The 13749-nt window shown below is 39.0% G+C and overlaps 1 protein-coding gene across 1 annotated transcript in view; it reads left to right on the forward strand.

The window, feature by feature from the left end:
• ddah1 (dimethylarginine dimethylaminohydrolase 1) overlaps positions 1–13749 on the forward strand; it is a 31818-nt gene that overhangs the window by 8633 nt on the left and 9436 nt on the right. Inside the window, exon 2 of the mRNA XM_079477864.1 lies at positions 12269–12368. Coding sequence (XP_079333990.1) covers positions 12269–12368 — 100 coding nt within the window. The remainder of the gene's footprint in view (positions 1–12268; positions 12369–13749) is intronic.

A 13749-nucleotide genomic window follows, 5' to 3' on the forward strand; every position in this document is an offset into this window, starting at 1 on the left:
GAAACGATCATTAGGATCATATCAGTTGGAAAGTTTTGTGACCTGCCTCGTAAGGCGTGACATTTCTGTTTGAAACACAAAATTCCAGGTTACTAGTCTTATAACATCAAACATTTTCTCAGAAATCACACCGGACATTATAAAAAGTGATTCTCCACAATGTCAAACACTATAGAAAGGTCACAGGCGCGTGACGTCCCGCTCATGAATGCTGACTATGTCTCACACATCAAACAAGTGCATCACCTGTCATGAGCCTTCAAAGCCCAGCGGTGACATCACAGATGACATCACAGGCAGCATCCTCTTCTGTTAGCCATGTAGGGTGCCGAAAGGATGCGTTGTAAGAACCTGTATGATGTTGTCTGGGTAGGCGAAACATCTGAAGGATGTGTGATTGATGTGTTTATTGAAGCTCAGTTGGTAAAGCGTTACGTGAGCGACACAAAGGTCACGGGTTCGATTCTGGAGGAACACAAATACTGCAGTAAAATGTGAAGGTGAATTGTAGTTGTTGACCTCGTTTCTGTCTCTGTAGAAGCGAGCGGGGTTGTAAAAGAGGCCTGTCTGACTGAGTGTCATTTGGTTTATGATGTTGCCGTCATAAAACGTTCCGTCTTTAACTGGCCTTCTTTTTTAGCAGTCATGTGAATGTCATAATGCAAACAGGTGCTTAAGCCTCACATATCTAATACATCATCTATGACTTGTAAATATTTTCTGAAAGCAACGATATAGATATAAAACCGCCGTGAAGACGTTTCTAATGATTCTAATGATAATGAAAAGAGGTTTTGTGAAGAAGGGAGAATATCACACCAGATGTTTTGTTTCGCTCCACAATATTTGGATGCAGATGCCGTTGTCATGGTAACGGACAGCTGAAGTCAATCCTGTGTTTTTATGAATGAGTAATGATGCTGATTTACTCTCATTCGTCCGTCTGTTGTCTGCTAGACATCGACACGCAACACACAGGATTCATTTGTGGTCGCTGTGATCTAAAGCTGGTTGTGTGTTTGTTTTGTGTTTCGATTACATCACGTCATGCTTTTGTTGGTTTCATAATGCAGTTGTGTCATATTTATGATGTCAGTCCATTGTATTTAATCAATAAGTAAACATCAATCTGTTTAAAGCGGACGAGTGTTTATATTTTCGTCATCGTCTGGCTTTAGTCACATCGGCTCTCATTCATGAAACACGAGCAGAATGAACGTCTGTGTAAAACCTCACTGAAGTCACAGAAATAACTGAGTTTATGACGTCTCAGATGTTATATGCATGTGTCCGGCTTTCAGGTTTCTTGAGTTTGACAGTTTGAACACAAAAATGGCAGGACTGAAACCTGAAATCATCCACAGCTTTATATCAGTGCTTTGCCGGAAAAAGTTGAGTTTAAAGATTCCCAGAGTACCACAACGTGATCCACAACTGACAGATATGGACCGTGACATCTTTAAAATAGATTTGTAGCTCAGAATATCCTGGAGGAAACCTCTTTATCTTCACAGGTGTGCTGTTTTATTGTTTGCAGGAATCATTTGTTAATGCGCTGTCATCCTTTCCAAATGGATCCAGTAATGAACATCTATTAAATACCTGCGATTGGTCACTTTATGTGTCGGTCACACGGCTCTGGTCTGATCTGATCCTGTAGAAGCAAGTTTTCAGTTGTTTAGAGTATTGTTAATAAAATACCTGTGTATGTTGGACAGAATTGTGATAGTGTCTGTGTAGTTTAGTGTTGTTGGATACGGGCAGGGACGGAGTAACGCACGTGCCCAGGACACTAGACCCGCAGGGGCCCTGACTAATTGAACGTGTTCATTTCACACAATTTATTTATTTTCTCAATAAAATAGCGCTGAATATTGGGGAATTTGGGGACTCTTTTTGCAGTTGTGAAGTATTAACTGTAGCGAATAAATCAAATAAATAATCATAATGCATCATAATTGCCGCGCTGTTGAGAGGGACATCTAGAGGACGAGTGTGTGTAATATAAGTGTGCAGACGTCACGTGTACAAGACAGTAGAAGGCAAAATGACTAAATGAGTTTGAAACCACAGAAATGTGTCAAAGACATCTCAGTTCGCTGTCTTTAATGGCCATTGAATGCAGTCTCGAGATACCGGTCAGGTAAGATAAAACAGCTATTTTAAATTAAGAAAACATTAAATACTTTGGGGATTGATATTGCTTCATTTGTGATGCGCGGACTGTTAACGGCTCTTAATGCAGTTAAATGTAAATATGCAAGAATAAGCCAATTACCACGTAACATGAGAGGTCAGAAGCTTTTTTACGGGTCGAGTGCTGCGAAATATGAATAAACCAATTTGTGTTGTTTTTTGTGCATTTTACACAGAAGACGTTTTTTTCTATTCTGCTGAACTACGTTTATATTGGTATTGGTAAACCGCGCTTTTTCAAACCATTCCTGAGCGCTGTGTCGTGCATTTTTAGATGCAAAGATGCGTCCTGTGTATTTAAGCATTATTTCAACACAGTTCTCGTAAAATCTGATGCCGGGGGCCTTTGAAACATGGCCAGGACACATCAAAGTCATAATCCGTCCATGGATACGGGTGGTGTGTGTTTCTGTGACCCTGCACTGGAGTAAGGGTCACTGCTCTCCACATTGGGTTATAAACTGTGTGTGTATGTTTATTTTATCAACATCCAATGTTGATTGAGCTGATGCGTGTGTGTGTGCTTGACACAAATGAAAGCAACAAATTCTTTCTTTTAGAGACACATAGAGGGAGGGAGACAAGGAGGAGGAGAACCATTGAGACAGTAGTAGTAAGACAGACAGCCAAAAGCGGCGAGAGACAGTGAGACAGATTGAGAGAGACAAAGACAGAAACAGTAAGAAATAGAAGAAGTGAGACAGACAGACAGTTAGAAGGAGTGAGACAGACAGACAGACGGAAGCAGTGAGAGAGACAAATACAGAAACAGTAAGAAATATAAGCAGTGAGACAGAAAGACAGACAGTCAGAAGGAGTGAGAGAGAACGTAACAAGGAGACAGATTGTGAGAAACAGTATCGAATAGAAGCAGTGAGACAGACAGACAGAAAAAGAAACAGAAACAAAAACAGTGACACCGACACTGACAGACAGACAGTCAGAAGGAGTGAGACAGACAGAAACAGTAAGAAATGGAAGCAGTGAGACGGAAAGACAGACAGACAGATACAGTGAGAGAGACGGTAACAGGGAGACAGATTGAGAGAGATAGACAGAAACAATTCAATTCAATGTATTTTATATAGCACTTTTCACAGTGTGTGTTGTTCCAAAAGCAGCTTTACAGGAGAAAATAAGAGAAACCAGCTTTGTGTTTATAGAGCAAACAAGATTATTCTAATTAATAATAAATAATGTTTAATAAAAGCAGTGTCCCTGTGATCAAGTCAACACGGCCCTGTGGCGAGGAACCTCTTGAGAAACCAGACTCAGCCGGGAGGACCAGTTCTCCTCTGACGTGTCACAGCTGCACTCAGTGTCTTTGATTAAACGTTACTGAGTAAATGTTTATGAATAACAGGGAGAGATTATTAGTTGTGATTTAAGACATTTCATTTGTAGAAAGTGTTTCGGTCTAATTTAGTATTATTTTGTGACTGATATCAGACAACAGATGAATGTTATAAGCGGGGAAAATAGTAATGTTATAATGTAACTGAGTGCAGCTATAACTTCAAACTGTTGTCATGTCATGTAAGTTTAGCATTAATGTGATAAGTAGTGCATCTTTTCTCTTGGTTGGGATTGCCTCAGCTGGAGACAATCATATGTTTATATAGTTCATTATGTTTGCTCATAGTTTTGTGTACAGCAATCGGGAGCAGATAAAAACCTTTCATTGTGACTCATCGCAGGTGTCTCCTGTGAGAGTTTTTGTTTCTTTATGTCATGACAGGTTAAAGTTGAATTCGGTCGGCTCTGGCGCACGTCACTGGTGCAGATGCTGAATTTTCTGCAAGATTGATGGCGTTTCGGTGTGTTTGAGAATGGGACACTAGCAGAAAGTTGTGTTATTCCCCAAAGGGTCTGGAATCCATGTTTCCATTACAGAAGTGTCTGGCTATATGAAGAGGCCTCTCTTCACATCCACAGCGAGCGTATAGAAGTGTCTCCACCCATCACCCCCTCCACGGTTATAGACGGACCTCCCGGTAAAACTGGGTCATTGCTTGGAATTAAATGTGGTTATGGAGGAAAATCTTCCCGGGGCGTCGTGATGGAGCTGTTGTTTGTGGTAGTATGAATTGATCCGTGTAGGACAGGTCTCATGACGGGGGTCACATCTGTAACAGCCATCAAACATGTGTAACATATGACAGAGTATTTAACATTTACTTTAAGTCAATGGTAGTTCTTTTTTACCAGTTCATGGATTGTGTAAAAGTTCATATAGTCCAGTGCTTGACTTCTGTATTTTTTTTACATGGACAGATTTAACTGAATGAGTTTAAGAGCGGCTGTGGTGATTCTTCATGTTCACTTCTGGAGGAAACACTGACCATATAAGGCCGGTGTCCTGCAGACCATCACTTAAATAAGATGTGTCTTACTGTGATGAAACAGGGCGTAAGATTGAAGATAAACACTCACGATCAGGGCGTGAAGATGGATTTGTTTTTTTCCAAAGCAAGTGCTTTGCTAACACATGACATTCATGGAGCTCTTTGTCTTAACGGAGGCGTGCCGTTCGTTTGAGTCATCATGAATTTCTCACTCGTCTTGTAGCTTTTCTTTTCCATAAAACTACAATCTCTCGAAAAAATCAAGAAATGAAAAAGAGTTCTGGGAAAGCCCTTCATGAGCATTTATGGGAAACTCTACAGTTCCGTTAACTTTTCCCTTTAATGTACAAACACTCTCTCGCTCACGTTTTCTTTGGTCTGTTGTTCATTTTATTTTTCGTCTCATGTTCTTTTTCCGTACGAGTTTGTCATATTTCTGGTTGCTGGAGCGGTGGTGGTAGGGAGCCTCCGGGCGGAGAGCCAGGACATTCTTAGGAAAATGTTGCTGCCCGGCCCGGTGTCGGAGGTGCTGTTCACTCCCTCCACACAAAGACACTTGTGTTCTCCTGACTGCCACTGGATGAAAGATGACACTCACATGACATGGAAAGCAAACATGTCATGTTTTGTCCAGTGGTGTGTGCTGTGTATTTATGGTGATTACATTAGCGGGGTTGTGTCTGTGTGTCTTTGTGCATCAATTTAAGTGTGTGTGTGTGTGTGTTTGTGTGTGTGTCAATGAAACTATGTGTGTGTATTCGTGTGTCTTTGTGTGTTACTGTACCTGTGTGTTTGTGTGTTAATGTAACTGTGTGTTTGTGTGGTGTTTGTGTGTTAATGTAACTGTGTGTTAATGTAACTGTGTGTTTGTGTGTTAATGGAACTGTGTGTTTGTGTGTTATTGTAACTGTGTGTTTGTGTGTTAATGTAACTGTGTGTTTGTGTGTTAATGTAACTGTGTGTTTGTGTGGTGTTTGTGTGTTAATGTAACTGTGTGTTAATGTAACTGTGTGTTTGTGTGTTAATGTAACTGTGTGTTAATGTAACTGTGTGTTTGTGTGTTAATGTAACTGTGTGTTAATGTAACTGTGTGTTTGTGTGTTAATGTAACTGTGTGTTTGTGTGTTAATGTAACTGTGTGTTAATGTAACTGTGTGTTTGTGTGTTAATGTAACTGTGTGTTTGTGTGTTAATGTAACTGTGTGTTTGTGTGGTGTTGTAACTGTGTGTTTGTGTGTTAATGTAACTGTGTGTTTGTGTGTTATTGTAACTGTGTGTTTGTGTGTTAATGTAACTGTGTGTTTGTGTGTTAATGTAACTGTGTGTTTGTGTGTTAATGGAACTGTGTGTTTGTGTGTTATTGTAACTGTGTGTTTGTGTGTTAATGTAACTGTGTGTTTGTGTGTTAATGTAACTGTGTGTGTGTGTGTGTGTTAATGTAACTGTGTGTTTGTGTGTTAATGTAACTGTGGGTTTGTGTGTTAATGTAACTGTGTGTTTGTGTGTTAATGTAACTGTGTGTGTGTGTGTGTTAATGTAACTGTGTGTTTGTGTGTTAATGTAACTGTGTGTTTGTGTGGTGTTTGTGTGTTAATGTAACTGTGTGTTAATGTAACTGTGTGTTTGTGTGTTAATGGAACTGTGTGTTTGTGTGTTATTGTAACTGTGTGTTTGTGTGTTAATGTAACTGTGTGTTTGTGTGTTAATGTAACTGTGTGTTTGTGTGGTGTTTGTGTGTTAATGTAACTGTGTGTTAATGTAACTGTGTGTTTGTGTGTTAATGTAACTGTGTGTTAATGTAACTGTGTGTTTGTGTGTTAATGTAACTGTGTGTTAATGTAACTGTGTGTTTGTGTGTTAATGTAACTGTGTGTTTGTGTGTTAATGTAACTGTGTGTTAATGTAACTGTGTGTTTGTGTGTTAATGTAACTGTGTGTTTGTGTGTTAATGTAACTGTGTGTTTGTGTGGTGTTGTAACTGTGTGTTTGTGTGTTAATGTAACTGTGTGTTTGTGTGTTATTGTAACTGTGTGTTTGTGTGTTAATGTAACTGTGTGTTTGTGTGTTAATGTAACTGTGTGTTTGTGTGTTAATGGAACTGTGTGTTTGTGTGTTATTGTAACTGTGTGTTTGTGTGTTAATGTAACTGTGTGTTTGTGTGTTAATGTAACTGTGTGTGTGTGTGTGTGTTAATGTAACTGTGTGTTTGTGTGTTAATGTAACTGTGGGTTTGTGTGTTAATGTAACTGTGTGTTTGTGTGTTAATGTAACTGTGTGTGTGTGTGTGTTAATGTAACTGTGTGTTTGTGTGTTAATGTAACTGTGTGTTTGTGTGTTAATGTAACTGTGTGTTTGTGTGTTAATGTAACTGTGTGTTTGTGTGTCTTTGTGTGTAATGTAACTGTGTGTGTGTGTGTTAATGTAACTGTGTGTTTGTGTGTTAATGTAACTGTGTGTTTGTGTGTTAATGTAACTGTGTGTTTGTGTGTCTTTGTGTGTAATGTAACTGTGTGTGTGTGTGTGTGTTAATGTAACTGTGTGTTTGTGTGTTAATGTAACTGTGTGTGTGTGTGTTAATGTAACTGTGTGTTTGTGTGTTAATGTAACTGTGTGTGTGTGTGTGTTAATGTAACTGTGTGTTTGTGTGTTTAATGTAACTGTGTGTTTGTGTGTTAATGTAACTGTGTGTTTGTGTGTTAATGTAACTGTGTGTTTGTGTGTCTTTGTGTGTAATGTAACTTTGTGTGTGTGTGTTAATGTAACTGTGTGTTTGTGTGTCTTTGTGTGTAATGTAACTGTGTGTTTGTGTGTCTTTGTGTGTAATGTAACTGTGTGTGTGTGGGTATTGTTGTGTGTTAGTAGTTTTGTGTCATTCTTTAAGGATAACATGAGCTCAGATATCACCTCTCATCTGTCTCTCACGCACACGCACACACTTCTGGGTGGTCTTGTTTACCTGTACAGGTGATAGTTGTGTATGATTGAGTCAGTATAAAGTTCATGTGCTCTCTAAAGCCATCCCATCATTTCTCTCACCGCTGGATCTGATACTGTATCTCTGCTGAAGATGTTTGTTTACTAAATGTGTCTCTTTTGGGTGATCTTGTTGTTGAAATAAACTTCATAACACACATAAAAGTTTATTTTTAACTTCATGAATTATGTTTCCTCTCTCTGTGTGTTTTCTTGAGTTGATTTGTCCCGTCTGCATCAGACTGATGTACAGCTCAGATTCAATGAACCGTCTCTCTCGCCCTCCTGGCATAACACGTCGGACACGATCCGAATCTCACCCCAGGCTGCTTGTTTGTTGAGTCTCCGGGGTGAAAGGCACATTCTTACGAGATCATGTTTAATATTTACGGCTGATCACAACACGCACACAGGTCTGCGTCCAGGAGCGCAGCTCGTCTCTGGGGAATCTGGAGGTGTCTGGGAGGAATGTTTTGTCTTCCTCGTGTTTGTATTCACTGTGTCTCTCTGTGTGTTTCTACAAGCTCCTTTTCCTCGTCCGTGGCGCTCAACTGCACCCTCGGCCAATCGGAATGAGCCGTTACACAAAACATTATTAAGCCACGAGAAACATATCGCTTGCGTGAAAACATTTCACTCATTCCACAGAGTTGTCGTGACTTAGAAGTTTATTGTCTGACGAGAGTTCTGGAAAAGCGATATTTTATTGCTGTTTTTTGGATGGTGTACTTGTAGCCATGGTAACAGAGGATTTTCTCTCAAGTTTATTGTTTGTTAGTAAGTCATGAAGCTGGAAACATCCAAATCCAATGAAACCTCATAACAATGTATTCAACTTGATTCATTGTCACTTTAAAAAGTTATTTTCCCAGAATGAATGTGAAACTTTTTAATTGTATTTATTTATCATTTAAAAAAGTTTTTTACAAACTTTAAGCATCATCGTATCTTTATTATCATATCTGCACTATTGAGTCATTGCACTTCACATTTGTTTTTTCAGTATCTTCGACTATCCAGAACACTTTAAAACTGTGAAACATAGCAAGTCAAGAACAGACGTGTAATGATACACGATTCAATACAAATTGAAAATTTGACCAATGATTAAAACATTCTTTATGTAAATTAATACAAATTTAAAAGATCTGTCACAAAATTGTCACAAATTCTCAGTCTTTCTGTGCTGATGTTAACGTTAAACTTGATTTCTATGAATGTACATGTGATGCTCAACCAACACGACGTACTTTTGTTTTGTATCACAATATAACATAACATCTATTATCACACGGCTTGATTCTGATTGGCCAGTCGTGACATTCGCAGGTTCGTTATTCCCAGATAACAACCGCTCAAAACTAATAACACACGGTAACCCGGATGCAGCAAATCATTTTGACAGGTACAGTTTAATATTACACAAAAATGAATTATAAATACGTCTTTTAATAACATATATGACATTATATTTACAAATGATTAAACCAATTTGCCTGTTCGTGATGTTTGAACGTGGTTTCTTACTTTAAAACCGAAATTACAGCTTTTCATCGCAGAAGGTTCTGCATTCGGTAAAAATGAGCTCATCAAATATTTCAGATTCATATTTGATGTCCAGTTTTGTTCTCATGTGGCAAGTAGCCGTGTAATAGGCGGGATAATGTAATAAGCCCCTTCAGTGAGACACAAGACCCTCCGCTCCTGATCATACTGTTGGCGCTTATTTCTGCCATAACAACCGGCTGCCTGTCCTGTACATTGTCCCTTACACGTCAAACCGATCGTCATATTCATTAAAAAACTAAATAAGTCAACCATCGTTTCAAAGTCCTCATGCTGTCAGCATGCTTGTGTCCAAAAATACAGTCTAGTTTAGCAGCTTTGGTAGGTTTGGAAAGAGAAAGTATTTTCTGATAAACAGTTTAACGGTTAAAGTGGTCTGTGTTTCAGGTAGAAAAAGTCTGGCAGGTTAAACAATGCATTCATTCCAGTAAAGTTGAGCACGAGAGAGAGAGAGAGACTATCAGCAGTAGATCAGGAGCTGATGGTTTGGTATGAAGTTCATTCCTGTGACTTGTTGAAGTTGAACAAAGCTCTTCTCCATCAGACACCGAATCCGTGATACCGCTGACCCTCAGGTGAGCTCCGAAAGGCCTCTAATGGATCGGCAGAACCTGAAACCGGTCGCTGTTATAGAGCCGGACCCCAGAGACGGAGATAAATGTGCCCTTCACCAAAGAATTAGAGATGTCTGCCTGGGGGGTCCGTCTTCATTCTGGTATAGAAGAAAAGATGGAATGTCTCCATCCTCATACAGTAACTCCAGTCAGATACATATAAGATGAAGTACTGTACAGTAGATAACTACGACATTTACACTGACGGCAACTCTTCATTAAATCACAGTTGTATTTTAAATGACATATAAATTGAATTTAAACTGCATTTTATTGCAACAATGACTCTAAATTAAAAGTGTTGACTAAGGTATCTTTTAGGGCATTGCTATATGGTTTCTAGGTTGTTCTGGATGGCATTCAGTGTGTTGCTAGGGTGTTTTTAGCATGGTTTTACTACAGTAAAAGTGTTGTTTAGGCAGATTGATCACCATTATGTCTTTCTACATTTACCATAATTGGGTGATTCTCACGAAACCACTGACACATTGTGGCAGTAAAGAATTGAATCATAAAACAGATAATTGTGTTCTCTACCTTGTACAAAACATAATTTTAACATGGGAATTTATACATTTCATTGCTTTTTATGCTGAAATTCTCATAACTGTAACGTGTCACGATTTGTCTGAAGATATTGTATGTTGTAACGGAGTCAAATTAAAATATTGGATGTTCTAAAATTACAATAAATGAGTAAATAAAGATTGACAGGATATACATGTAATAAAAATTAAGAAATTATGGAGAAAGAAGGGTCCAGGACTGATATTCTCATCCTCCGTAACGTTTTTAAAGACACACAAAGATATTTACAATAAGTTTGATTTGAGGTTAAAAAACACAAGTGCCAGTAACTTTTAAATGTTAACACATTACTTTATGTGTTTCTAGTAAAAACATAATATTCTCGCTGTGTAGACGACTTTTTCCCTTCTCATGAGAATTTAACATAAAAAGAGTATGAATCATTAATGTCTTATTATGTATCCGGAATCCGGTCTTCACTTGTTTTTAGCAGAACGATGAGCCGTTATGAAAAGTTTTGAAACTAATGCCTTTAAACATGTCATTTATTGTTATTTGTCGATACAAGTGTTTTTAAGAATGTCAAGTTTGAAATCTTTAAACTAAGATTTCGTGAGAAACGCCCACATGAACTATGTTTACCGTGGTTCTTTTTTGCGGGAGTTATCTTCCACCAAGTGAAAATCTCTTGTTCAGCATTACGGTAAATAGTTTGAGTTGTCCTAGAATACATTATAAAACCGAAGGTGAATGATAAATCAGATGTCTGTGCAGATATTTTCTGAAGAGCTTGGAATGGTTTTGTTTGAATATGTGTTTATGATGGATGATGGACGCTCCGTGGGCCGTGTTCGTGTGAGGAATTCCTTCAGCTCACGCCTCATTTATTTCTACAGCTGCGGTGAAAGCATCACTCATGTTAGTTGCTCTCATACACACATCAAATTACACAGAAGCATCAGACGTTGTCGTGTGGTTGAAATGCACCTGTAGGGCTATAAAGATCACGGCACACGCGGCTAACAATAGTCCTGTGGTGCTCAATGAATTATCCATACAATCTCAGCGAGGCCCATGCTTTGTTCATTTAAAAAAACATTCGATGAAATAGCATCATGTTGTCATATGGTGGTGTTGATGTTGTTGTTGTTGTTTGTTTCTGGCTGTAGATTTGGACCTTGTGGGGACATGTTTTAGGTGTAGAGAATTATATTTATTGAAAATAAAAATGTGCAAAAAGGTTTGTGTGATTATTAGGTTTAGGTGTTTGGGGTAGGGGATAGAATATATCATAAGCCTGATATAAAATCAATCTGTGGAATATCCCCATAAAACACCAGTGTGTGTGAAGTGAAGGACAGAAGCTGAGAGGTTGGAAAATGTAAGTAATAGATAAGAAGAACTCCAGTCATTACAGCAGAACATAGCCTATATGAAACCGTTGTGAAATTGATGTAATGATGGTTTTGGGGGGTTGTGGTTGCCGGGACGACATACCTGGACGACCTCATGCTTGGCGACAGCAATGAGGGGAAGCTAAATCTATGGTGACCTCACAGCCAGATATCGCTGTGGAAACAGTGATTCATCCCATAAAAAACAGAGCTTTGAGCGCAGCCCCCGAGACCTGCATCTCGTAAAACACACACACACACACACACACACACCTGCATTACCGCGCACCGTCAGCGGTGTCCAGACGAGACGCTTTTCCTGTTTTCTCCTGTTTTCTCTTCACAGTCGTATGCTTCTCTCATCATGACCTCTGATGATGTCATGTGGACAGGATGGGGATGTTACATCATGTCGTTCTCTCTCTACAGAGGTGTAATGTGAGAGTAGTAGTTGCATGTGTCCACGCGACTAAACACCACAAAACTGTTTACAACGCGCAGCCTGTGGCTCTCGTCCCCCGTGTTAAAACCGCCTGGACATAATTCAGCCGTGATGTCACAACTGTGGAGAGAGTTTTCAAGGCCTTTTTCGTTACACAAATGACGTATATTCTACACAAGCTTAAAACAGTGATTATTGTTACTGTTTCAGACGGAGGCCATGAAGAGAGCGTTGACTGAGCTCAGTCTGAATATCGTGGAGATGACGGATGAAACAGCCACGCTGGACGGAGGAGACGTCTTGTTCACAGGTGCTGAACCAAGAGGTTTTGTCAAACATACAACACATAACGGCCAATCAGGATGCTTCCCTGCATATCTTACCATCAGCAGCCAATTACATCTTTTCCCGAAATGACAAAAATGAGCAAATTCCAAGCAACGCTTTAGCGACCTTCAGCAGGATGCTTGGGTATAGAGCGATGTATGGCTTAATATATGAATAACTTTATTATTGTGAAATAAAAAAACAGTGTAACTGTAACTGTATTCGTAAACTTTAGAAAAATATTTGTACTTTGAGGCTGCCATTTTATTTTGCGTGCAACCAGATTACGTCATCGAAAAAAACAAGGCGGCCTCCACAGGTTAAAATTAGTATTACATTTAGGTTTTTTTAAGAATAGAAAATATTTGATGTGTTTCTATCGACAAATGCTAGTAGTGTAAGGCTATTACAACGCATGAAGCCCTACATCTCTCTATACACCGGGTTCCCTTTGAGAACACTTTTGGGAAAAGATGTTGCGTGATATGTCGTCACATATTAAGAGAAAATAATGTCTCAAACCTGTGTGATTGTCTTTCTACTTCAGAACACAAAAGAAGATATTTCGAAGAATGTTGATCATAAAACAACACTGAACCACGTTGACTTCTATTATGTGAACACAAAACCACTGAGACATTTCTCAAAATAAGTTCTTTTGTGTTCCACTGAAGAAAGAGTCCCATACAGGTTTACAAACACATGACGACAGATTTTTAATTTTTGGTCGATCTGTTCCTTTCAAAACTTTTAAAACGCTAGAAACGTTCCTTTAAATGCCTGATAATGTGTAAAAGACATTGTGTGTTCATTGAATTCCTGTGGGTCATTTATTGTGCTGGAAACTGAACGAGTACATCTAATAGAGTCTGGAGAGAGAGACTGGCTCATATCCCGGCCAGAAACATCTCCTGATGCTATGAAAATATCTCCATTATAAAACCTTCCACGGCTACTGCGAAGACACAGATTCCACTGTGAATCTACACGAACAGAACCTCAAGAACTGACTATAGATCAATCTTTAAGAAGACTTTAGCAGTCATGTGCTTATTTAACTACAATATAGAGTTCTCACTGTCCTCAGATCAGAAGGAACAATGGCCTTGCATAATCATGACTGAGAAGAGCCAGATTAAGTCAACCGGTTGTTATTCACAGAACATTCTGCACTTTAACTAACCTGTCTGTCTCTCCTCCGCTGACAGATTCCCTGATTCTATTTCATCAATGACATATGTGAGATACAATCCAGTGACTTCTTAAAGGGACAGTACGTCCCAAAATCATTTGTTCTACCTCGTGTGCTTGTAAATCTGTCTGTGACTCTATCTTCAGTGGAACACAAAAGAAGATATTTAGAG

The sequence above is a fragment of the Barbatula barbatula genome (genome assembly GCF_947034865.1).
Source record: "Barbatula barbatula genome assembly, chromosome: 17".
Taxonomy (NCBI): Eukaryota; Metazoa; Chordata; class Actinopteri; order Cypriniformes; family Nemacheilidae; genus Barbatula; species Barbatula barbatula.